Here is a 27790-nt window from a genome sequence, read left to right as displayed (position 1 = left end):
AAGCTACCACCTCCCTTTAATGTTGGAAAAATGTCAAGCCTTGCAAGACAGATGTAGCTGAGGAACTTTGGAAGGTGATCTGTATTCAGCTGTTGGTAACAAGCTTGTACCTACTTGGCTAATAGCCCCTGATCTCCATAAGGCTGGAAGAGATATTGGTGGACAGTCTTGTCTCTCAATGCTCCGGCCAGCTTGATTTTCTTCCTCGATCTATGCAGGTTGATGATGTAAATGGTGATCGATCCCCGCATGTAACTGTAGCTGAAGAAAAGGAACAAGACAATGGCATTAGTCGCCGCAAAGTGCTTCTTCTTATCATGAGATAGAACAGAAAATGTTAAACCCCATCTTTCTGTGCACCACGCATCACCAGGAGATGTCAGAGTGAGCGTAGCGAGAGAGATTTCAAAAGAAGCGAGTGAACACAATCAGGACATCTTGCTTGTCACACATCACAAGGGAACATTAGGGTGTGCATAATTAGGCACTTGCCAAGGCCCGATAAAAGGAAGTTATCTTTAAGCAGAGCAGAATTTGTGTGAGTGGACCAGTGTTAGAGCGGGGTGTTCAGGTTTTGATAGAGGCTTTGGCATGGAGAGACCGAGGCTGCAGGTAGCTTTTCATGTTTTCATTCTTTCCTGCTTATTGCACAGTTAGAGCAGTGGGGGTGCCAGGCAGGATAGTGGAATGTTCCTCTTGTGGGATGTGGGAAGGGAAGGAGACCTCCAACGTCCCTGACAACTACACCTGCAAGAAGCACATCCAATTGAATGTCCTCACAGACCGTGTTAAGGAATTGGAGCTGGAGCTGGATGAATACCATTACTTGGGAGTCTGAGGGGAAGATTGACAGGACATGCAGGGAAATGTTTACACCCAAGGTGCAGGACATAGGTAACTGGGTGAGCATCAGGAGTGTGGAAAGGGATGGGCAACAGTGTGGACTGCCCCGTGACAGTTCCCTTCTGTATCAGGTACACTGCTTTTGATACCGTTGGGGGGGATGACCCAGCAGAGGAAGCCATAATGGTCAGGCCTCTCAGCCTCTGTGGCTCAGAAGGGAAAGTGGGGTGGGGGGGGGGGGTGAAGAAGAGGCAAACTATAGTGATGGGAGATTTAATGCTTAGACAAGACATTCTGTGGAAGAGAACACAATTCCGTATAGTATGTGGCCTCCCAAGTGCCAGGGTCAGGAACGTCTCAGATCGAGTCCACAGCACTCTTTAGTGGGACTGTAACAGCCAGAGGTTGCGGTCCACGTCGGTACCATTGACGTGGCAGGATGGGTGACGAGGTCCTGCAAAGTGAGTTGGGGGAGTTAGGGCGTTAAGTTAAAGCACAGTGCCTCCAGGGTTGTGATCTCAGGATTGCTAGTGAGGCTAAAATAGGAAGATCATACAGCTTAGCACTTGGCTGAGGAGTTAGTGCAGGATGCAGAGCTTCAGATTTTTGGATCACTGGGCTCTCTTCCAGGGAAAGTGGGAGCTGTACAGATGGGATGGTTTACAACTGAACTGGAGGGGGACTAATATCCATGCAGGTAGGTTTACTGGTGCTGAATGGGGGAGGGGGGAGTTGGGGTTTAAACTACGGGGTGAAAACCAGAGTGACAGAGCACATAATGGAATGGTTGTGGGGCAAGATGTTGTTAAACTACATACAAAGCCAGAAACCGGAGGTTTGAGCATGGTGGGACTAATGTACTGAAGCGTGTATATTTAAAGCAAAGGAATATTGTAGGAAAGGCAGATGAGCTTAGTAGCCATTAGTGAGACTTGACTGCAGGAGGGGCAGGACTGGCAACTTAATGTTATGGGATTCTGTTGTTTTAGACTTGATGGAGAGGAAGGATTAAAGGGGAAGAGATGGTGTAACTAGTCAGGGAAAATATCACAGCAGTTTTCAGCCAGGACTGACTGAAGAGCTTGTCTAGTGAGGCTTTAAAGGCTGAACTGAGGAATAAGAATGGTCTGATCATATTAATGGGATTATAATAATCTCAATAGTCAGTGGGATTTGGAGAACCAAGTTTGTAGAGAGCTTACAGACTGTTGAAGGAAACAAAAGGTTGTTATAGCAGGTGGTTTTAATTTCCACATATTGACTGGGACTCCCATACTGTAAAAGGGATAGATGGGAAAGAGTTTGCCAAATGTGTTCAGGAAGGTTTCGTAAATCAGTACATAGAAGTTCCAATTAGAAAGAGTGTGGTACTAGATCTCCTTTAAGGCAGGGTAGGTAACAAAAGTTTATGCAGGGGAACATTTTACACCTAGTGATCATAGTGACATTAGTTTCAAAGTAATTATGGAGAAAGATAGGTCTGGTCCTTGGGATGAGACTGTAAATCGGAGAAAGGCCGATTTTGATTGTTTCAGAAGGGATCTGGTAAGTGTGGATTGGGATGGGTTGTTTTCAGGCAAAGGTGTACTTGGTAGGTGGGAACCCTTCAAAAGTGAAATTTTGAGAGAACAGAGTTTATATGTTTCTGTCAGAATAAAAGGCAGGGATAAAAGGTTTATGTAATTCAGTTTTCAAGAGATATTGAGGTTAAGAAAAAGTATTAAGTGCATAACAGATATAGGCAGGAAGGAGTAAATGAGGTACTTGAGAATAAGAAATGCAAGCAAACACTTAAGAAGGAACTCAGGAGGGCAAAAAGAAGGCATGAGGATGCTCGAGCAGACAAGGTAAAGGAGAACCCCAAGAGCTTCTAAAGATATATTAAGAGCAAAAGGATAGCAAGGGACAAAATTGATCCCCTTGGAGATCAGAGTGGTCAACTATGCATGGAACTGAAACAGATGGGGAGATCATAAATGGATTTTTGCATCTGTGTTTGCTCAGGAGATGGACGTAGTGTCTATAGAAGCGAGGCAAAGTAGCATCAACTTCATGGACCCCATACAGATTACAGAGGAGGAGGTATTTGCTGTTCTGAGGCAAGTTATGATGGAAAAATCTCCAGAGCCTGACAAGGTGTTCCATCAGACCTTGTGGGAGGCAAGCGTAGAAATCACAGGAGCCATAGCAGAGATATTTATACAACACACACAAAATGCTGGTGGAAGGTAGCAGGTTAGAGATATTTATAATAGCTTTAGGCACAGATGAAGTACCAGAGTATTGGAGGATAGCTAATGTTGTTCCATTGTTTAAACCAGGAAATAGATCAGTAGATCTGACATCAGTAGTGAGTAAATTATTGTAAGGTATGTTAAGGGACCAGACATACCCTTAACATGGTATGTCTGTTAATTGTATCACCGTGGTAGCTCGAGAATTCAAGCTATATTTCAATAAATGTAGAATTAAGAGTAAAGCTCAGATCAGTAATCACAGAATGCTGACAACACAGAGGGAGGCCATTCGTTCCATCAACTCCATACTGGCTCCATGTAAGAGCAATTCACCACCCTTTCCCATAGTCCTGAAAATTCTCTTTACTACCATCAGAGAGCATGTACAGTACAGAGTCTGAAGACACACAATTATCATTTTAGGAACAGCTTCTTCCCCTCCACCATCAGATTTCTGAGCAGACAACGAACACATAAATACTGTCTCACTATATTAGCTCTCTTTTAGCACTACGTATTTAATTTACATGCAAGGTGGTTAAGAATGTTTATGGAATGCTTGTTTTTAATTAGTCAAGGCATTGAATTCAAAAGTCAAGAGGTTATGTTGCAACTTCATAAAACTTTGGTTAGGCTACATCTACATACAATACTGATTGCCTCACTATAGGATGGATGTTGAGGCTTTGGAGAGGGTGCAGAAGAGGTTTACCAGGATGATAAACCTGGTAAATACTTTTTACCAGTATTTGAATAGACAGGAACTGATTAGGGTTAGTCAACATGGCCTTGTCCATGGTAGGTCATGTATAAACAATCCATTGTAGTACTTTTTGAGGTAGTTACTAGGAAAGTAGATGAAGATAACACAGTGAATATTGTCTACATGGACTTTTGCAAGGCCTTTGACAAGGTCCCACATGGGAGGTTGGTCAAGAAAGTTCAGTTGCTTGGCATTTCGGATAGGGGAGTGAATTGGATTGGTTTTGTGATGCCTCTGCCGCCATACCAGGCAGGGCTCTCCAGGCGTCCACCACTCCCTGAGTAAAAAACTTTCCCCTCACATCCCCTTTGAACCGACCCCCTCTCACCTTCAATGCATGCCCTCTGGTATTGGACATTTCAACCCTGGGAAACAGATACTCCCTCTCATAATCTTGTAAACCTCTATCAGATCTCCCCTCAGCCTCCGCCACTCCAAAGAATACAACTTAAGATTACCAGCCTCTTGTGACAGCACGTGCCCTCTAAACCAGGCATCATCCTGGTAAACCTCTTCTGCACCCTCTCCAAAGCCTCAACGTCCTTCCTATAGTGAGGCAATCAGTATTGTATGTAGATGTGGCCTAACCAGAGTTTTATGTTGCAACATAACCTCTTGACTTTTGAATTCAATGCCTTGACTAATTAAAAACAAGCATTCCATAAACCTTCTTAACTACCTTGCATGTAAATTAAATACGTAGTGCTAAAAGAGAGCTAATATAGTGAGAGAGTACTTATGTGTTCGTTGTCTGTTAAGAAATCTGATGGTGGAGGGGAAGAAGCTGTTCCTAAAATGATAATTGCGTGTCTTCAGACTCCTGTACTGTACATGCTCTCTGATGGTAATAAAGAAAATTTTCAGGACTATGGGAAAGGGTGGTGAATTGCTCTTACATGGAGCCAGTATGGAGTTGATGGAATGAATGGCCTCCCTCTGTGTTGTCAGCATTCTGTGATTACTGATCTGAGCTTTACTCTTAATTCTACATTTATTGAAATATAGCTTGAATTCTCGAGCTACCACGGTGATACAATTTGCTTTTTTGTCAGATGATCAATATTGTGCAACCACTGGAATAACTGCTACCCACCTGCTCCTTTTCAAAAAATTTCTTCTCCCCTTTGGAATTTTTTACTGCTTGAGGAATTAAGCTTCCACATTCCTAACAGGAAAATCGCAATGGACACTCAAGAATTTTTCTTAAGAACATTCATACAATGTTGGCACTTTTGTTAAGACCAGAATTGATTGTCCCTATTTTTTATTATTATATGCACTCAGTGGCCACTTTATTAGGTACACCTGTACACCTGCTCATTAATGCAAATATCCAATCAGCCAATCATGTGAGAGCAACTCCAGACACAAAAGCATGCAGACATGGTCAAGGGGTTCAGTTGTTGTTCAGAGCAAACATCACAATATGATCTAAGCGACTTTGACCATGGAATGATTGTTGGTGCCCAGATGGGAGGTTTGAGTATCTCAGAAACTGCTGATCTCCTGGGATTTTCACACACAACAATCTCTAGAGTGAACTGAGAATGGTGTGAAATACAAGAAAAAGCATCCAGTGGGTGAAAACAGCTTGTTCATGAGAGAGGTCAGAGGGAATTGGCCAGGCTGGTTCAAACTGACAGGAAGGTGACAGTGGTTTGCAGAAGAGCTTCTCTGAATGCACAACACATCAAATAGGCTACAGCAGCAGAAGACCATGAACTTTATCAGGTACAAGAGGCTTCTAATAAAGTGGCCACTGTGTGTATGTAATTTATAAAATCTGTAAATATATAACCTGGGACATGCATACATCACCATTCACAGGACAAGGAGAGAATGTTCTGTTGACATTCCAAGATATTAGCCCGTTGGATAAGGCTGTAGAATTGTTACTCTTCCAGTATCTTCCTTGCAGTACATCTTTCCAATGCTTGCTAGTATTTTATATAATCACCTATAAAAATGTGAAATTTCCAGTAATTATGGTACAGTTGCTTCTGTATTTTTCAAGAAATCTCTTAGGTTTCTGTAGCTGGCATCACACTAGATAAATTTGGCTATTTTATAGGTTATCATTAGAATTTTGTTCTCTCTGTTCTCAGTACGAGATGACCACCACTGCTTCCTCTTCTGTCTTTACTTTGCTCTGTCAGCTCTTTCTTTGGTTGTTTTTTGTTCTTGTAACTCTTGGCCTGAAGGGAGTGTTTCTCCACACAGAGGGTGGCAGGTATAGTGGGAGTGTAGATGCAAGAACAGTGCCAATATTCCGTACTGGGCGTTCGCATGTCGGACGCTCTATCCCACGTTGACGTAACCACAGAAACTACACACCAGCAGCTCTGCTTCATTACGGGTTTGAGGAGATTCAGTATGTCCAAAGACTTACAGATCTCTATGGATATACAGTGGAGAGCATTCTGACTGATTGCATTTCTATCTCATATGGACACTCCAAAGCCCAGGATCGTAAGAGGCCGCAGAAGGTTGTAGACACAGCCAGCCCAATCATAGGCACAAACATCCCCACCATTGTGGATATCTTCAAGAGGTTTTACCTCAAGAAAGTAGCATCCACCACTAAGGACCCTCACCATCCAGGACACATCCTCTTCCCATTCCTACCATCAAATAGGAGGAACAGGAAACTGAAGATTCAGAAACAGTCTCTTCCCTCTGTCATCAGTTTCCTAAATGGTCCGTGACCCATGAATCCTCATTATTCCTTTATTTTGCACTTTTATTTTTGTAATTTATAGTAATTTTATGTATTTGACTGTATTGCTACCACAAAATAAACTTTCATTTCATGTAAGTCAGTGATAATTAATCAGATTTCAATTTTGAAAGCAAAATAATCTCTGGGATTTATGCCCAAATTCCAGTTCCTTAATGTAAAATGAGGTAGTCTTTAAGGCTGTGGCATTTTCCCATAAAGTGTTTATAATGTTTAAAGAGTTGGGATGTAACCAGGGGGATTTTGAGACTCAGTATGTGACTGTACTCACCTAGGTTTAGAACATAGAACATGGAATAGTATAGTACATTACTGGCCCTTCGGCCCACAGTGGTTTCCTCCTGGATTCCAGAATCAGGTTTATTATAACTGACGTATTTGTCAAATACGTTGTTTTGCAGCAGCAGTACCATGCAATACATACAGTAAAATATACTATAAAATACAAGTAATTACATCAAATATATACGTTGTATGTATGTGATGTACATACACACACACACACACACACACACACACACACACACACACACACACAGTGATGCTAGAAAGTTTGTGAACCCAATAGAGTTTTCTCTATTTCTGCATAAGTATGACCTAAAATGTGATCAGATCATCACATAAATCCTAAAACTAGATAAAGAGAACCCAATTAAATAACTCACAAAAACATATTTTTTGTTCATTTATTTATTGAGAAAAATGATCCAATATTACATGTATTTATTGGAAAAGTATATGACCCTCTGGGGTAATGTCTTCTACAAAAGCAATTTGGAGCCAGGTGTTCCAATCAATGAGGTGAGATTGGAGGCGTGGGTTGTAGAGATGCCCTGCCCTATAAAAAAGTCAGGTTACTGACAGAGCTCTTCTCAAAAAAGACCTGTTTATGTGCACCATGCCTCAATCAAAACAACTTTAGAGGACCTTAGAAGAAGAATTGTAGAGATGCATCAAGCTGGAAAAGGCTAAAAAAAGCATTTCTAATGACCTGAGTGTCCATCAGTTCACAGTAAGAGAAATTGTCTACAAATGGGGGAAACTCAGTACTGTGGTCACTCTCCCTAGGAGTGGGCATCCTGCAAAGATCACACCAAGAGCATAACGTGCAATGCTGAAGGAGGTGAAAAAGAACCCAAGGGTAACAACAAAAGACCTGCAGAGATCTCTAGAACTTGCTAAAGTCTCTGTTCATGTGTCCACTATAAGAAAAACACTGAACATGAAGGGTGTTCATGAAGGACACTGCAGAGGAAACCACTGCTGTCCAAAAGAACATTGCTGCATGTCTCAAGTTTGCAAAAGACCACCTGGATGTTCTACAATGCTTCTGGGACAATGTTCTGTGGACAGATGAGACAAAAGTTGAACACATTGCTATGTTTGGAGGAGAAAGGGCACTGCACACCAACACCAAAACTCATCCCAACTGTGAAGCATGGTGGAAGGAGCATCATGGTCTGGGGCTGCTTTGCTGCCTCAGGGCCCGGACAGCTTGCAATCATTGAGGGAACAATGAATTCAAAATTGTATTAAGACAGTTTACAGCAGAATGTCAGAGTAATAGTTCATCACCTGAAGCTTAATAGAAGTTGGATAATGCAACAAGGCAATGATCTGAAATGCAACAGAATGGTTTAAAATGAAGAAAATTTGTGTTTTGGAACGGCCAAGTCACTGATGTGACCTTAATCCTATAGAAATGTTATGGAAGGACCTGAAGCAAGCTGTTCATGCAAGGAAGCCTGCCAACATCCCAGAGTTGAAGCAGTTTTGTAGGGAGGAATGGCCTAAAATTCCTCCAAGACGATGTGCAGGACTGATCAGCAGTTACTGGAAATGATAATTTTTCTCAATAAATAAATGAACAAGTATAATGTTTTGTGTGTGTGGTGAACTACATATACCTGTCTGGACACGCCCCCTGCTGACTGCTCCTGTGGCTCCTCCCACAGACCCCTGTATAAAGGCGATTGAGGCCTGAGCCCGGCCCTCAGTCTCCAGGATGTAGTATGGTGGTCAACTACTGCTTGTTCTTTCTTCCAGTCAATAAAAGCCGATATCTCGCCTTTACGTCTCAGAGTGAATTATTGATGGTGCATCAATTTTATTGACTGGAAGTTTTAAAACATGGAAAGCATTTTACGTCTGGAAAGATTGGATTTGGACCCCCAAGCTCCTGAAGCAGCTCTTGCCTTTGAACTCTGGCTCGCATGCTTCCAATCATACTTGGAGGAGGTTAGTGCAACTGAGCCCGCTGTTATGCACAGAATTCTCCTCTCGAGGGTCACCCCGAAAGTTTACTCACTTATCAGGGACCTGTCGACCTACCAAGGGGCACTGGATGCCCTCAAAAGACAGTACCTGTGGCTGGTGAACACCGTCAACGCAAGACATCGCTTAGCTACACGACCACAACGGCCTGGAGAGTCGAGCGCCGAGTTTCTCCGAGCCCTACAGACACTCGTGCGAACTTGCGACTGCAAAACTCTCACGGCGGAACAGCATGCGGAGCTCCTCATTCGAGACGCCTTTGTTACGGGGATCAGGTCAGTGTGCGTGCGCCGGCGGCTGCTGGAAAAAGCCGATCTTACCTTACGCTCAGTGATCGAGACGGTTGACACGCTGGAGGCTGCTCTGCACAACGCTGACGCTGTCTAGCCACGCGATCCCCCGCCGGTTCCGTGGACACCTCAGACCCCGCTGCCACCGGTTCCCGCGAGCGAGTTCACCAACACCGCTGCCAGTTGCGATTGTTCGGATATCCCTGCTATATCCACAGTGATAGAGGGTCCTCCTTTATGAGTGACAAGCTGCGCCAGTACCTGCTGGCTAGGGGCATTGCTACTAGTCGGACCACGAGCTATAATCCCCGGGGAAATGGACAGGTGGAGAGGGAGAATGCCACAGTGTGGAAGTCTGCCACTGGGACCACCCTACCAGCTTGGCTGACATCCCCAGGGCCAGTACTGCTCCGGAAACATGCACAGAGCAATAAATACTCCCCGCTGGTCGAGAGGGTTCACCTTCTACATGCGAACCCCCAGTATGCTTACGTGGTCTTACCTGATGGGCGGGAGGACACGGTCTCCGTCCGCGACCTGGAGCCTGCAGGAGCAGCAGACCACTACCCCGAACACTCCCCGGTAACTATGAACCCTGTACCCGAGGTGACACCGTGCACACCGAGCCCTACACAGACACCTCACGACACTCCTATACCAGGCGCCTTGCACACGCGTGAGGGATCACTGACGCTTAGTGGGCTGACACCTCCAGTTAGGCCGGAACCAGCACAACCACCGTCTCTGGTGCAATCACCACCGGCACCTGTGCAATTCAGCCGGTGCTACGTAGATCGCAGCGACAGATTTGACCACCTGATGGACTTAACCTGTAAATATACTTTTAAGAAACTTTGCCCCATGGGGACTCTCTTTTAAAACAAAGGGGGGGGGGGTGAATGTGGTGAACTACATATACCTGTCTGGACACGCCCCCTGCTGACTGCTCCTGTGGCCCCCTCCCACAGACCCCGGTATAAAGGCGATTGAGGCCTGAGCCCGGCCCTCAGCCTCCAGGATGTTGTATGGTGGTCACTCACTGCTTGTTCCTTCTTCCAGTCAATAAAAGCCGATATCTCGCCTTCACGTCTCAGAGAGAGTTATTGATGGTGCATCAATGTGTTATTTATTTAATTGGGTTCTGTTTATCTAGTGTTAGGATTTACAAGAAGATCTGATCACATTTTAGGCCACATATTTATGCAGAAATAGAGAAAAGCCTACAGGGTTCACAAACATTCTAGCACCATTGAACACATATATGTAGATCCATACACATATAAATAAGACCATAAGACCTAGGAGCAGAATTAGACCATCTGGCCCATTCAATCATGGCTGATTGTTTTTTGTTCTCCTTGTCAACCCCAGTTGCTGGCTTTTTCCCCGTAACGTTTGATACCGTGTCCCATCCTTTACACAGCTACTCTGTCTAGGCCTTTCAACATTCGAAAGGTTTCAATGAGATCCCCCCTCATCCTTCTGAATTCCAGTGAGTACAGACACAGAGCCATCAAACGTTCCTCATATGATAACCCTTTCATTCCTGGAATCATCCTTGTGACCCTCCTCTGAACCCTCTCCAATGCCAGCACATCTCTTCTAAGATGAGAGGCCCAAAACTGTTCACAATATTCAAGGTGTGGCCTCCCCAGCGCCTTATAAAGCCTCAGCATCACATCCCTGCTCTTGAAATGAATGCTAACATGGCATTTGCCTTCCTCACCACCAACTTAACCTGCAAGTTAACCTTCAGGGTGTTCTGCACAAGGACTCCCAAGTCCCTTTGCATCTCAAAGTTTTGGATTTTCTCCCTTTTAGAAAATAGTCTGGATAAATAGGTCAAGAAGAGAGCAAAACTATGCAGAAGTGTTAATGAGTTCACGGACCATTCAGAAATCGGATGGCAGTGGAGAAAAAGCTCTTCTTAAAACATTGAGTGTGTGTCTATAGGCTCCTGTACCACCTCCCCGATGGATTAGTGAGAAGGTATGTCCTGTGTGGTGAGGCTCCTTCGAGGTGGATGTCCTCTTTTCGAGGCATTGTATTTTGAAGATATTTTCGACAGTGGGGAGGGTTGTGTCCATGATGAAGCTGATTGAGCCTATAGCACTCCACAGTCTTGGGCAGTGGCGCACTCCATACCAGAGAGTGGTGCAACCTGTTAGCGTGCTCCCCACCGTACATCTGTAGAAAATCTCCTCAGACTCCTCATCCGATAAAGCTGCTAGCTTGCCCCCTTTGTGATTCCAGCACAATGCCAGCTTGTCAGTTAATTGGCCAATGGGTGACAGGAGAATCAGAGAGACTTTGACAGACACGTGAGCGAGAGCAGGGAGATGAACAGTTGGTGGGACTGATGGGTTTGCTGTGAGTGCCAGCATGGTCTGGAAGGACCAGATTGCCCCCTTCTATGTTGTAAGGAGGTATGAGAAATGTGTGAGAAAAGTGATTTGCTTTCCGGTACAGAAGTTTCAAGTGGCAGCTTGGATAGGACAGCTGTGGAACCAGGTGTGACCAGTGGATGGCGCCAGTCCCAAACACCAAGGCTGAACAGTGATGGAGGAGACAACCCACACTCCTCACTGATTTCTCCCAACACATCTGAGCTGACCCTTGTTATTGCGGCTGCTCCAGCGAGGGAGGGTGAGCTTGTACACGGTAAACACAGAAACCCTACAGCACAACACAGGCCCTTCAGCCCACAAAGCTGTTCCGAGTGTGTCTTTACCTTAGAAATCACCCAGGGCTACCCATAGCCCTCTATTTTTCTGAGCTCCATGTACCTGTCCAGGAGTCTCTTAAAAAACCCTATCATATCCGCCTCCACCACCGTCGCCAGCAGCCCATTCCACGCACTCACAACTCTCTGTGTAAAATCTTACCCCTGACATCTCCTCTGTACTTACTTCCAAGCACCTTAAAACTGTGTCCTCTTGTGGCAACCATTTCAGCCCTGGGAAAAAGCCTCTGACTATCCACACGATCAATGCCTCTCATCATCTTATATATGGTAAGTAGGTAAATTATTGTCACAAGTATCAAGATAGAGTGGGAAAAGAAGCTTGTCTTGCATACAGGTTAGTTTGTTACAAAGGTACACTGAGATACTACAAGGTTAAACGGTGTCTGAATGTGTCACCATGTGCAGTGCAGGTAGACATTAAGGTGCAAGGTCACAGCAAGGTAGATTGTGAGGCCAAGGCTCCATCTTATGGTACTGGGGAAATATTCAATAGTCTTATAACAACAGGTTAGAAGCTGTCCTTGTACAGAGACAGCTGACCTCTGAAAGACTGGGAGTGAGCTATTCATACTCAAGTTCAGAAGGAGTGGAATATTTTTGTAAAATTAACCTACAGAGCGCTTTCTGTGGAACTGTTAACCAGCCATACGCAGAGCAAGGATTGTTTATGAAATTCTACTTCAGAGCAGTTTCTGAAGAACTGTTAACCAGGGTCGGACAGGGCGAGCAATCCTTATGAAATTAAACTTCAGAGCACTTTCCGTGACACACGAATTTCTGTGCTGGAAATCCAGAGTAACACACACACTTAATGTTTTAGGGACAGCTTCTTCCCCTCCACCATCAGATTTCTGAATGGTCAATGAACCCTGCCTCACTATTTTTCCTCTCTTTTTGCACTATGTGTTTAAGTTTGTTTTATATATTTAGTGCAACCATTTTCATGACATATGCCAGTGATATTAACCCTAATTCTGATTCAAAATGCTAGAAAAGCTCAATAAACTCAGCGGGTCAGGCAGCATCTATGCGGAGGTTGTTGCAGGCTGAGATCCTTTATCAGGACTGGAAAGGGAAGGGGAGGACAGTCCTTCAGTATGGAATTCCCTCTCTCCTCTTCCACACGCTTGCTCCAATCCAGTCAGCACATAAGCATTTCCAAGAATTATAAATCGATAATCAACAAATAAACTGTGGGTCACATTTTTCCCTTTCTTATTTTAATTGCTCAGTTCTGGTACTCAGTTGTCTGGCCATAATTCAGACTAAAATCAGCCTGTGTGGCTTATTTAACTACAGGAGTTAACTGAAGTTGGACATCTTTGATTACGACTCAAGTTGGAGAGAGAGTTAATTCTTTGAAATTGTAGAATTTAACAGCACAGCTCTATTACCCCCCCATGACAGCCCACTGAAGCCTTGACTAGTTAATCCCGGATAATATAAACAGAAGTGATTGAATTTAGATTGTCAAGATACCTTGGTGGGATTTGAATTCCCATCTCTTAATCTATGACCGGGGACTTTGGCTGCCCGCCAAGTCGTATAAGTAGTATGCCACCATATCTTATGTAGAGATAGACAAGAAATTTTGCTCTTACCTTCTAATTGCTTGAAGGAATAATTTTTAAAAATAGTCAGGCTTTACAAGAAAAAATAAACATTCTCGATAAACCTGTCCCTTTCTAGCAAAATAAGATCAATTCTGTTCAATTTTTGTCTGGTGTAAGTCAAATAAAAACTGCAGATGCTGGAAATCCAAAGTCAAAACCAATAGCACAGCCTGACAATGCAGTACAACACCAGCACAGCTCCAACTACCTGCCATTTCCCCCATAACCCTTAATTACCCTGCCATGCAAAAACCTGCCCTAATTGAGGTAGCCTCTACTGTTTCCCCAGGCAGAGAATTCCACAGATTCACCACTCTCTGGGAAAAGCAGTTTCTCCTCATCTTCATCCTAAATCTATTCCCCCCCTCCCCCACCAAATCTTGAGGCTATGTTCCTTAGGTTCGTCTTACTTAAAAATGGAAACAGCTTTCCTGCCTTTATCTTTTTACTTTTATTGGGATACAGCACTGTAACAGTCCTTCACAGCCTAATGAGCCCACATTGCCCAATTACACCCACGTGACCAATTCATCTACTAATCCGTTCGGCTTTGGCATGTGGGAGGAAACCAGAGAGCCCAGAGGAAACTCACAGTGCCACAAAATCCTTCAGACTGCTCCATGATCATCATAGATCCCCACCATCTGGACTATACCGTCTTCTCACAGCTCTCATCAGGCAAGAGGGGCTGAAGCCTGAAGCCCCACACCACCAGGTTCAGGAAAAGTACTTCCCTTCAACCATTCGGATCTTGAACCAACCAGCACAATCCTAATCACAATGACAGTTTAGCGATGCTATGTCGATTTTGATTGCTTTCCACTAAAATTGACTTGCTGTTTGTTTTTACTGTGTTTGCTTGTAAAATTCGGGCCTCAGTTATGTTTGATTTATGTTTTTCTTGTAAATCCTGATTAGCTGACTCTATGTGCCTGTCAGGTTTTCATTTCACCTGTGTGCACATGTACTTGTGCATATGACAATAAACTCATCTCTGACTTTGGCTTTTAAAGATAAAGGTGACCTTTATTTCTCACGTGTACATTGAAACATACAGTGAAATGTGTCATTTGTGTCAATGACCAGCACAGTCTGAGGTGGGCTGGGGGCAGCCCACCGATGTCTCCATGCTTCCAGCACCAACATAGCTTGCCTAAGACTCACTACTCTAAACCTATCCCTAGGTCTTTCTGACTGTGGGAGGAAACGGAGGAAAGCCGCACGCTAAGCAGAGAGAATGCGCAAACTCCTCGCAGACCTTGGTGGGAAATGAACCCCATTCTGATCACTAGTGCTGTAATATGTTCTGCTCACCATGCTACCCCTGATATAATTGACATTGACATGACTGCAACTTGCTCCCGATCCGCGTTGCTTCCACTGTTCCTCCGAGCTCGGCACATTGCTCGGCAGATTTGCACACACAAACATTGCAGGCTGTCTGTTGATGTGCACTGGTTTACTGCTGCCAAGCCACAGTTTATCCCAGTGGGATGCTGAAATCACTCACATTGAAACTTGCCGGCTGCTTGTTCCTTTTACAAGGCACCCAACAATCCTCTCTCTCACCTCACCACTTCCCTTGAAGATTATGTGAGCACTTCCGGGAATCTGGGCATTATTCCACCCATGTTTCACCATCTACCAAATGGTAGGAAAATGGAACACACTGGCTGTAGAAGCAGATGCATTAAAGACATTCAGGAGACTCATGAATAGTTACATGGATGACAGAAAAATGGAGGGCTATGTGGGAGTGAAGGACCAGTTCAATCTTAGAATAGGTTAAAAGGATAGCACAAAACTGTGGGCCAAAGGGCCTGAACTATGCTGTAATGTTCTAACATTATGTCAGCCTAGCAAGTGAACACACAAATCACCAGCAGACAACTAGAATGGCTCATACATCCATGTTAACTAACAGTCACCATAGTTCAAAGTGAACTTAAGCTGTGAGGAATTGTTAATGTGCTTTTATATGCATTAATTAACCTACTAATCTGCATTTCTTTGGGATGTGGGGGAAAACCGGAACATCTAGAGATGCTTCCCAATAGAATTCCACTTCTCTCCACTTGTCAGGACGCTGGAGCAGGGATCCAATCGCAGACCCAGTACTGTGCACACAGTGATATTAATTGAGTAACAAATCCCAAGGTGCAAACAAAGTTGGCATCAAAGTTCAGGCAGAGATCAAAACATCACAAGAAATTCAAAAACCAGAATCAGGAAACAGGCAGAGTCGATATTCAGACGGACAGAGTCCAGATACAAACGCTGGAAAGGCTCAGGAAAATTCACTGGCACAATCTGGCAACAAGCAGGTGAAAACACAGGACTGAAGTACACTGAGCAATAGTCAGAGAGGCAGACTCAGGGGGCAGCAATACAGGTAATAATGAGAAGCAGGTGAGAGACAGAGTACTCGGTGATACAGGGGCCGGAGTGGAGCAGGAGCAGGGACAGGAGCACATGGCAATACAATACACTCAGAGTAGAGCAGGAGCAGGGACAGGAGCACATGGCAATACAATACACACAGAGTGGAGCAGGAGCAGGGACAGGAGCACATGGCAATACAATACACACAGAGTGGAGCAGGAGCAGGGACAGGAGCACATGGCAATACAATACACTCAGAGTAGAGCAGGAGCAGGGACAGGAGCACATGGCAATACAATACACTCAGAGTAGAGCAGGAGCAGGGACAGGAGCACATGGCAATACAATACACACAGAGTAGAGCAGGAGCAGGGACAGGAGCACATGGCAATACAATACACACAGAGTAGAGCAGGAGCAGGGACAGGAGCACATGGCAATACAGAACCACAGACTGAGAGCTGGGGGAAGCACACACAAAGACAGTTCAAATGGAGGAACTGACACCACTTTGCTATTCAATCTTGGCTGATCTATTATCCCTCTCGATCCCATTCTCCTGCCATCTCTCCATTCATAACCTTAGATGTCCCGACTAATCAAGAACCTATCAACCTCTGCTTTAAATATACTCAACAAATTGGCCTCCACATCCACCTGTGACAATGAATTCCCCAGAAAAGCATCCAACATATTCAAGATCCTTTCCACCCTGGACATTCCCTCCTCTCTTCCCCCATTGACCCTCACCAATTTTCATCGATGCATTCTGTCTGGATCCATAATCACTCAGTAGATCAACTGCTCTGCTCGTGATCACGATCGACTGCAGAGAACCCAGGACATCGCAGAAACCAGCCTCCCCTCTGTCTGTACCTCTCACTGCGTCAATAAAGCAGCCAGTATAACCAAAGCTCTACCCACCCTCGACGTTCTCTCTTCTCCCCTCTCCCATCAGGTAGAAGATACAAAAGCCTGAAAGCTCATACCACCAGGCTCAAGGATAGCTTCTACCCCACTGTTATAAGGCTAACTAACAGTACAATACGGTGGAGTCTTGACCTCATAATCTACCTTGCACCTTATTGCCTAACTGTGCTACACTTCTTCTGTAACTATAGCATTATATTCTGCATTCTCATATGGATTTTCCCTTGTACTGCCTCAATACACTGATGCGATGAAATGACCTGTATGGATGGCATGCACATCAAAGTTCTTCACTGTACTATAAGAAATAGGAGCAGGAGTCGGCCATCCGGCCCATCGAGCCTACTCTGCCATTCAACAAGATCATGGCTGATCTGGCCATGGACTCATCTCCACCCAGCTGCCTTTTCCCCATAACCCTCAATTCCCCTACTATGCAAAAATCTTCCAACCTTGTCTTAAATATAGTTACTGATGTAGCCTTCAGTGCTTCATTGCGCAGAGAATTCCACAGATTCACCACCCTCTGGGGTAGTGGCCGCCAGCCCGTCGATCGCGACTGACTGGTCGATCTTTGAGACTTCCCCAGTAGATCCCGGAAAAAAAGAAAAATAATTACACAAGTACTGTTGAGAGATTGTTTCCGGGTTGCGGGGTTTTAGTTCCGTTCTTTCTTCCCGGTGCGCATGCGTGTAGCTCCCCCGCCATGCACTACAGTGTACTTCAGTGGTCCCCAACCACCGGGCCGCGAGGAGCATCTTTCCTCATTCCCTGTCATGCCCACTGTTGAACTTGAACCCACGCGAGGTCATCAGTCGCCTAAACGCAGTGATACCCTTGCTCCAGGGATTACGGTTTGCCTCACACAGCCGACGAGAAGTACTGTTGCTACTGGCCTGGAGCGCAGACAGATGACTGCCACCTCTAAACCTGTTTAGCACACCGAATGTTCATGGGGAACCCGGTGCTAAAATATTCACAGACGACCTAATTCGGGCTCAGGGTTTCGTAAGTAGCAGAGCAGCTACCTCGCTGTGGACTACTGAAAGTCATCCCTCGAGCCGAACTTTTGTCGGCCGATAGATCCTACAAGGGGGACAGGCGCACGTCCTGTCGCACTCCTCGCTCGGTCGGTCGCTCGGTCTCTCCGGACTGCGACCACCACGGCCCTGGCACGGGGACCTCCAGCCCTGACCTTGTCCTCTCACCCCACCCACGACCAGCCGTACCTGGCCAGGGCGTCTGGCGGCGGGTGGGCAGAGGCTGGAGTTCGGGCCCGGAAGCTGTCTAATGAGGCAATGAGGCCCTCAAAACTGCTTTGGTACCCTGAGTCCAAGCACCCAGCACTTAAAGACAAACAAGCTGAGTTTCTTCAGCGGAAAAAACGTGAGCAGTGCGGGACAGCAGCTAAGTGCTGAGAGCCAAGTAAGCTAAATTGCGGAATAGACCAGACATAAGGAGCCTCCTTCGAGTATCACTATCTATTGTCAATATTAAACTGGTCCGCGGTGCAAAAAAGGTTGGTGACCCCTGGTGTCATATATTATTTCTACTTCCGGGTTGCGGGGTCTCTGCCCAGTGCGCATGTGTGTGACGAACCGATTTAAGGTTGATCCTGCCTTTCACTAAGGCCGAGGTAGGGGACCTTGGGCTTAAAAATGGTGGTGACCACTACTCTGGGGTACGCAGTTCCTCCTCACCTCCATCCTAAATTTCCTCCCGCGAATCTTGAGTCTATGCCCTCTAGTTCTAGTTTCACCTACCAGTGTACATGGGACAATAATATTGTTGTTGTTGTTCATCCTTCGGAGTCGAAGGCGACCACGACTTCTGTCAGGTGGAGGGTTTGTGACTGTGGGACCGGAGGTGACTGGTGAGGCCAATCCGGGCCCTGAGAGCTCGCCCACATGTGGGACACGTGAGGGTAGGTGCTGCAGTGGAAGTGGAGGCAGCTCGAGCCTCTGCGGTGCGTCTGATTTCTGCTGCATACGCCCCTTTAGTGGTCCTGCTCCACCAGGTTGGGCGGTCCAGAGCAAGCGATTCCCAGCTACTGGGATTGAAGTTGAGGTCTTTGAGGGACACTCTGAGGCAGTCTTTGAAACGTTTCCTCTGCCCTCTAACTGAGCGCTTGCCCTGGCTCAGCTCTCCATACAGTGGCTGTTTTGGTGGTTGACTGTCAGACATCCTGAAGACATGGCCAGCCAATCTGGCTTGGGCTTTCTGTAGGAGGGTGAAGACGCTGTGGGTGCTAGCCCGCTCCAGGACCTCCGTGTCTGGGACTTTGTCCTGCCATCTTACGTGGGGAAGTCTGTGGAGGCAGCTCAAGTGAAAGTGGTTGATCTGTTTAGCGTGTCTGCTGTAGACAGTCCAGGTCTCGCTGGCATAGAGGAGGGTGGTGAGAACCACTGCTCGGTAGACCTTCAGCTTGGTGGTAAGGCTGAGTCCTCTCCGCTCCCGTACATTCTCACGGAGTCTCCCAAAGGCAGCACTGGCTTTGGCAATTCTGTTGCTGATCTCTGCATCTATGTTCACCGCTCATGATAGAGTACTGCCCGGATAAGTAAAGCTGTCGACTGCCAGTAGCTTCTGCCCCTTTACTGTGATGTGTGGTTCCTGGTAGGGCTTTCTGGGTGCAGGATGGTACATAACTTCGGTCTTTTTGGTGCTGGTTGTAAGTCCAAAGTTGTCACAGGCTCGTGAGAAGCAGTCCATTTCTTGCTGCATCTTCTGCTCTGTGCTGGCTCTGTGCTCTCATCAGCGAATGAGAGGTCTCTGACGACCTCTTTCTCCCGCGAATCTTGAGTCTATGCCCTCTAGTTCTAGTTTCACGTACCAGTGTACATGTGACAATAATAAACCGATTACTAAACACGCAGTTATAGAAAACTCCAGAGACAATGGCCATGGTCTGGATCAAACGACTCTCTGGTGTTATGAGGCAGAGTATCAACCAGCATTGTCTCTGTGCAGCTGCATCAAAGTCAAACCCCGTGGAAAGTTCAGCTCCAATGGCAACATGTGGTATTATTATTAAATGCACACCAGCGAGCTACCTGAGAGAGATGATCCCAACTCAATACTCTGCCCTCTCACAAAATGTCATAAAGTCATTGAGTACTACAGCACAAAATCAGACTCTCTGGCCCATCTAGTCCATGCCAACACAATCTTCTGCCTCGTCCCATCCTCCTCTGCCCATCCATTTACTGATCCAAACATCTCTTAAGTGTTACAACACATCTCCTACTTCCTCTGACAACTAGTTCCATGCTTGCACCAGCCTCTGAGTGAAGCTCCCCCTCAGATTCCCCTTAAATATTCACCTTTCATCCTTAACCCACGGCCTCTAATTCCAGCCTCACCCCACCTGAGAGTATCAAATACCAGGACTTGCCACCCATTGTTCAACTTGATTGCAGTTTGGAAAAGGGAGAGTATTTGATTTTCACGTCTTGACCCATAGTTCCTCATTCATCCATCGAGCTTTCTGGATGAAGACAGATACACTACACCAAGGGAGAAAATGACCGCATCTACGGTGGAAGAAAGACAAACCAGGCAGTGATCAGAAGCAACAACCGTCAGCTTCAATGCTCGTCACTTATCAGAGACTGAATTCCCTGATGAAAGTCTTGGGACTCTTATCAATTCCTTCAACTGAAACAAAGCTGGCTACTGTCTCCGTGACAAAATAGAATAAAAGAAAACAAACTCATGTCCTTTGATAGCGAGACTAAGGAAATCAGCACAAAAACAGATCTCCACACAGTCTGCAGTGTAATCTATCCCCATGCAGTTATCTTTTGTTCTTGTCGTTGGCCGGACTTCTAATTCCTTTGATATTATTCTTGCTTGGCAGTTGAAAGACACTGAGTTTGGATGGCTGTTTCCTTCAGATGTGACTGACGGACAGGGACGATACAAAGCGGACTTACTTGCGGGAGTGCGTGCAGTGGGCGTAGATCCTCAACTTGTCTCGTATGACCCGACCAGGCCTGGGTCTCCGCTGGAGACCTGCCACATGGACCCGCAGAACTTTGGTTCCCACCAAGCGTTTGTAGAGGAGAGAAAGCCAGTAGTCCTGTGAGCAAGCCAAGAGAAATAAAGTCAATAAGGAGATGCTGCGAATCTGAAATAGAAAATGTTCAGAATAACTGGTGCAGCTGGTAGGTCACTGTCTCACAGTTCCCAAGATGTGGTTTCAATCCCGACCTCGGGGGCTGTCTTTGTGGTGTTTGCAAACAAGTTGGCAATTTTTCTCTGCCATCATTTTTAACTACAATTTTCTCTCTTTATTTTCATTTCTTCTCTAGATTCCAACCTCAGCACATCCCGATGTTGGGGGATTCCAGAACCAGAGGCTACAGTTTAAGAATAAGGGGTAGGCCATTTAGAACGAAGTTGAGGAAAAACTTTTTCACCTAGAGTTGTGGATCTATGGAATGCTCTGCCTCAGAAGGAAGTGGAGGCCAATTCTCTGGATGCTTTCAAGAAAGAGTTAGATAGAGCTCTTAAAGATAGCGGAGTCGAGGGATATGGGGAGAAGGCAGGAACGGGGTACTGATTGTGGATGATCAGCCATGATCACAGTGAATGGTGGTGCTGGCTCGAAGGGCCAAATGGCCTACTCCTGCACCTATTGTCTAATGTTACCCCATAGCCCTACCTGTATCACCAGTCTTAGAAGAGAGATCTCATTGAAGCCTATCAAATATTGAAAGGCCTAGACAGAGTGGATGTGGAAAGGATGTTTCTGACAGTGGGAAATTCCAGGACCAGAGAGCACAGAGTCAGCATAAGGATATCCCTTTAGAACAGAGATAAGGAGGAATTTCTTCAGCCAGAGGGTGGTGAATCTGTTGAATTTATTAGCACAGGCGGCTGCAGAGGCCATATCATTGGGAATATTTAAAGCAGAGGTTGAAAGGTTGTTGATTAGTAAATTGACCAAGTTTATGGGGAGAAGGCAGCCTGATGGGGTTAAGAGGAAAAATAAATAAGACCATAAGACATAGGAGCAGAATCAGGCCATCCAGCCCATCGAATCTGCTCCGCCATTTCATCATGGTTGATCCATTTCCATCTCAATCTCACTCTTCCGCTTTCACCCTGTAACCTTGCACATCCCGACCAATCAAGACCCTGTCAGCCTCTGCCTTAAATACACCCAATGACCTGGCCTCCACAGCTTCCCCATGGCAACAAATTCCATATATTCACCATCCCCCGGTTAAAGCTATGAGCCATAAATCAACCATGATCCAATGATCAAAGCAACTCTGCTGCTATGTGGAATTCTGCTTCTTATAGTCTTAGGGTCTTACCTGTAGCAACACATCACACAAGGAAAGAAACTGAATCTGTGAGGTAAGCCTGAAAGCCATGCGACCAGGTTCAAGAATCACTGCTACCAGATTGTACCACTACTACAATTTGGTTCTTGAACCAACCGGCACAAGATGGCCACTGTTTAACAACACTGAGACCTTTTTGAACACTTTGCACTAAACTACAAGGTTTTCTTGTTCAAATTTCATTCTTTCTTGTAAAATTTATTTTTTCTTGTGAATGCTGCTTATCTGTGATGATCAGCTCTGTGATGCTGCTGCAATTATATATTGCATCTATAACTTCATGAACAGTGCATATGACAATAAACATTAACATTAATTGCTAAGTCAGACTCTCACCCTATCAGCTATTCCCTCTGTTCCACCCGTTTCCCACCCTCCACTGTCTCTTCTATCTAAATTAATCTTCAGGCTGTTCCCAGACCTGTAATGCTGACAGTTTCTCCCCCTACAGATGTGATGCACCATCAATAACTCACACTGAGACGTAAGGCGAGATATCGGCTTTTATTGACTGGAAGAAGGAACCAGGAGTGAGTGTCTATCAAACAATGTCGTGGAGACTGAGGCCGAGCGTCAGGCTGCAGATCTCCTTTATACAGGGGCCTGTGGGAGGAGCCACAGGAGCAGTCAGCAGGGGCGTGTCCCGACAGGCACATAGTTCACCACAAGATGCTACCTAGCCTATTGAGTATTTCCAAAGTTTTCTGTTTCTATTGAAAAACAATACTCATGTCTATTCAATATAAAGATATTAAAGTTTATCTTCTACATGTACATTGAAACATCAAAATGTTCAGTTTGCGTCAGTAACCAACACAGTCTGAGGATGTGCCCGCAAGTGTCACCATGCACGCAGCCCCAATATAGCATGCCCATGACTCACTAACCTGTACATCTTTCAAATGTGAGAGGAACCCGGAGGAAACCCCACATGGTCATGAGGAGAGAATACAAACTTCTTACAGTCAGTGGCAGAAATTGAACTCTCAGCTCTGGTGCTGTAAATTGTTACGCTAACTGCTACGCTACCTTCAGCCTTTCAAAAAGAATCTCTGGGCAGTATCAGTGCAGACTAAGAAAATATTGGAAGGAGTTCTGTAAAGTTAAAAAGTGTTGGCACCAGGCAAGGAAGATGACAAGCTGGGGAGAGAGAAGAGATTGATTGATTTGAGGCTTTGAAACTCAACAGCAGATCTTACAAGGCTTGATTCGATAAAAAGACAGAATAAATCATCGTCCTGATATAGAGTGTTCTTTGAAAGTGGAACCACTGGTGTGTGAAAACTAAAAGAGTGATGAATGCTAACGTTTTCTAAACTTGGATATTAGCCAATTATTTGAAGCTCCTGTAATCCACAGACAGTTTGCTCACACATCAATTCACCAGTGTAACTGTAAACACATTCCTATGGTTGATTCTAATGACCGTTAGATCTAATCAGGATGTGTGTAAAAGTGGGGTCAAATATGATAGAATTCACCCTGCAGTTTGAGAAGGAGAAGCTAAAATCAGATGTATCAGTATTATAGTGGAGTAAAGGGAATTACAGAGCCTTAAGAAAGGAGCTAACAAAAGTTGATTGGAAGGGAACACTAGCAGGGATGATGGAAAAACAGCAATGACTGGAGTTTCTGGGAGCAATTCAGAAGGCACAAGATCGATACATCCCAAAGGTGAATAAGTATACTAAATGTGGGATAAGGCAACCATGGTTGACAAGGGAAGTCAGAGACAGTATAAAAAACAAGAGAGGGCATATAATAAGCAAAATTTAGAGGGAAGTTAGAAAATTGGGAAGCTACTAAAAACCAACAGAAGGCACACAGTTGCAGGGTTGATTTCAACACTTAAGAGAAATTTGAATTGGTACATGGATGGCAGAGGGATGGAGGGCTATAGTCAGGATGCAAGTTAATGGGGCTAGGCAGGCTGATGGTTTGGCACAGACTAGATGGGCTGAAGGGCCTGATTTGGTGAAGCATTGATCTATGACCCTATTCTATGACTCTATAAATAAAAAATCCATAAAGATAGAAACAATAAAATAGGAAGGTAAGCTAACCAATAATATAAAAAGATGTAAATAAGTATTTTCATCGTATGTATAAAGAGGTAAAGAGAGCTGATCGTGGATATCAGACCCCTGGAAAGGTAGTAATGGGGATAAAGCAATGGTGGATAAACTTAATAAGTATTTTGCATCACTTTTCACAGTGGAAGATACAATCACAAAACCAGAAATGCAAGAGTGTCAGGGTCAAAAGTGAGTGTCTTTGCTATTAATAAGGAGATTGTGCCAGCTCACAAAGTGGCGCGCGCCAGCATTGAGGCCGGTCCCAAAGAGGGCGCCAAGCCTGCTTCACCAGCAAGGGGGAAAAGCCCGCGCACGGGACGGGACTGTGAATACGCGCCCCCTACAGCATTCCCGCCCGGGGAGGGCGGGATCAGGAAGGCTTTAAAGCGAGGCCGCGAAGTTTGAATAAACCTCTTTCGTAACTGCAGTTCACCGTCTGCGTGTCGTTATTTCAGTGCTGCGTGTAGCGCACCGCTACAATTGGTGACCCCGACGACCCAAATGATATTTGGACTTGAGATGAACGACGCTGCATCTGTTCATGCAGTTTCATTAAAACTGCCAAGCTTCTGGACGCTGCGACCTCACCTATGGTTCCAGCAGGCAGAAGCCTAATTCCACATTCGGCAGATAACCTTGGATGCCACACGTTACTACTACGTGGTGAGCTCCCTCAACCAGGAGACAGCCGCCCAGGTTGAGGAGTTCATACAGTCGCCCCCAGCAGAAGGCAAATACACAGAATTCAAAGCCTTTCTCATAAGGACTTTCGGACTCTCACGGCGCAAGCCAGCTGCCCACTTACTGCACCTGGATGGTTTGGGAGACAGGCCACAGTCAGCTTTGATGAACGAGATGCTGTCCCTGGCCGGAGGTCACAAGCCCTGCCTCATGTTTGAGCAGGCATTTCTGGAGCGGCTGCCCGAGGACATACGCCTGCTGCTGTCCGACGCGGATTTCAGCAACCCCCGGAAGGTGGCGGCCCGGGCGGATGTGCTGTGGAAAGCCAAGAAGGAGAGTGGGGCGTCTGTCGCACAAATCACCAGGCCACGCTCCCAGCAGCAAACCATACCAGGGCCGGCCGCAGAGCCAGCTAACCCTAGAGGCAGGGGTGAGGAGACCAACGAACAATGGTGCTTCTACCACCAGCGGGGGGTGGGCGCAGAAGCCCGCCACTGTAGCCCGCCCTACAAGTTCCCGGGAAATGCCAGGGTCAGCTGCTGCTGATGGCTACGGCGGCTGGCCATCGGGATAGTCTCCTGTATGTCTGAGACAAGCAGTTGGGACGCTGCTTTTTGGTCGACACCAGAGCTGAGATCAGCGTCTTACCTCTGATGAGTTACGACACCTGCAACAGAGAACCGGGTCCCACCCTGAGGGCCGCGAACGGCAGCACAGTGAGGACCTACAGCACCCATACGGTGTGGCTACAGTTCGGCTCCAGCCGGTTCACGTGGGACTTCACACTGGCCGCCGTAGCCCAACCGCTCCTGGGAGCGGATTTTTTGCGAGCTCACAGCCTACTGGTCGACCTGCCCAGGAAGAGACTGGTCCACGGTGAGACCTTTCAGACGTTCTCCCCGGGTGAAGCCCAGTTGCCGGCCCCACACCTAGACCCCATCACGCTGTCCGACAACGACTTCACCAGAGTCCTGGTGGATTTCCCATCAATTCTGGCACCCCAGTTCACGACAGCCATGCCCAGACATGGCGTACAGAACCACATCCCGACACAAGGACCACCCCTCCACGCCCGTGCTTGAAGGCTTCCCCTGGACAAGCTCCGACTGGCGAAGGAGGAGTTCAAGAGGATGGAGGAATTGGGGATCATCCGGCGGTCCGACAGCCCATGGGCCTCCCCCCTGCACATGGTGCCCAAAGCGACAGGGGGCTGGAGACCATGCGGCGACTACCGCAGGCTGAACGAGGCTACAACACCGGACCGCTACCCTGTGCCGCACATTCAGGACTTTGCAGCAAACCTGCACGGCACATGGATCTTCTCCAAGGTAGACCTCGTCCGGGGATACCATCAAATCCCAATGCATCAGAACGGATGTCCCTACCACCCTCACAGTGGACGCATCCAACATGGCAGTCAGTGGAGTGCTGGAACAACTCATTAAGGGTCGCTGGCAACCCCTGGCATTTTTCAGCAAACACCTACAACCACCCGAGCTGCTCAAATACAGTGCTTTCGACTAGGAACTGTTGGTGCTATACCTGGCAATCCAGCATTTCAGGTACTTCTTAGAAGGTAGGCCCTTCACCACGTTCACGGACCACAAACCGCTTGCCTTAGCGTTCACAAAAGCATCTGACCCCTGGTTGTCCCGCCAGCAGCGACATCTGTCCTACATCTCCGAATACACGACGGATGTCCAGCATGTCTCAGAAAAGGATAATGTCATGGCGGACGCCCTCTCCCGCCCTAACATCCAAGCCCTGTCCCAGGGGGTAGACTATGAAGCACTGGCGGAGGCGCAGCAGGCAGACGAGAAGATCCCTAGTTACAGAACCGCAGTCTCCGGTTTGCAGCTCCAGGACCTCCCCGTAGGCCCGGGTGAGAGGACCCCACTCTGTGACGTCACCACCGGCCAACCCCATCCCGTCATCCTGGCAACCTGGCAGCGGCGCATTTTCAACTCCATTCACAACTTAGCGCACCCCTCCATCAGGACAACCGTCCGGATGGTAGCCAACAGGTTTGTTTGGCATGGACTCCACAAGCAGGTCAGTGAATGGGCCAAAACGTGCATGCTCTGCCAAACAGCCAAGGTGCAGCGGCACACCAAAGCTCTGCCACAGCAGTTCCACCCCACCCGCCGGCGTTTCGACCACATTCATGTGGATATCGTGGGCCCCCTGCCAGTGTCGCGTGGAGTGCGGCACCTCCTGACTGTCGTAGACCGGTTCACAAGATGGCCAGAGGTGATCCCGCTCACTGACACCACCTCCGAATCCTGCACCCGGGTACTGATTGCAACCTGGGTGTCCCGCTTTGGTGTACCGGCCCACATTACCTCCGACAGAGGCGCCCAGTTCACCTCCAGCCTGTGGGTCAGCTATGGCCAGCCTTTTGGGGACACAGCTGCACCACACCACTGCCTACCACCTACAGTCGAACGGACTGGTGGAGGGTTTCCACCGTCACTTGAAGTCGGCTCTCATGGCCCACCTTAGAGGACCTAACTGGGTGGACGAGCTTCCCTGGGTCCTGCTTGGAATCTGCACGGCGCCCAAAGAGGATCTGCACACCTCGTCGGTCAAGTTGGTGCACGGCGCACCCCTGGTTGTCCCAGGAGAGTTCATACCAGCCCCAAGGGGACAGGAGGAAGAACCCGCAGCAGTCCTGGGCAGACTACGTGAGAGGCTTGGTAACCTGGCCCCCATATCTACTTCGCAGCATGGGCAGAACCCAACCCATGTACCCAAAGACCTGCAAAACTGAAAGTTCGTTTTTGTATGATGGGGCGGACATTGGGCACCGCTACAACGGCCCTACAAGGGGCCGTTTACGGTGATCAGAACCAACAGGTCCACATT

General features: G+C 46.7%; 1 protein-coding gene across 1 annotated transcript in view; it reads right to left on the bottom strand.

The window, feature by feature from the left end:
* The window catches only part of hpse2 (heparanase 2), a 461866-nt gene that overhangs the window by 35504 nt on the left and 398572 nt on the right, over positions 1 to 27790 (bottom strand). The window contains exons 10-11 of the mRNA XM_059947076.1: positions 20751 to 20896; positions 115 to 261 (exon numbers count right to left, since the gene is read on the bottom strand). Of these exons, the coding sequence (XP_059803059.1) occupies positions 115 to 261; positions 20751 to 20896 (293 nt within the window). The remainder of the gene's footprint in view (positions 1 to 114; positions 262 to 20750; positions 20897 to 27790) is intronic.

Source organism: Hypanus sabinus, chromosome 22, assembly GCF_030144855.1.
Source record: "Hypanus sabinus isolate sHypSab1 chromosome 22, sHypSab1.hap1, whole genome shotgun sequence".
In the NCBI taxonomy this organism is placed as follows: domain Eukaryota; kingdom Metazoa; phylum Chordata; class Chondrichthyes; order Myliobatiformes; family Dasyatidae; genus Hypanus; species Hypanus sabinus.
The sequence above is the reverse complement of the archived record's forward strand: the minus strand, read 5'-3'. Positions and strand labels throughout refer to the sequence as shown.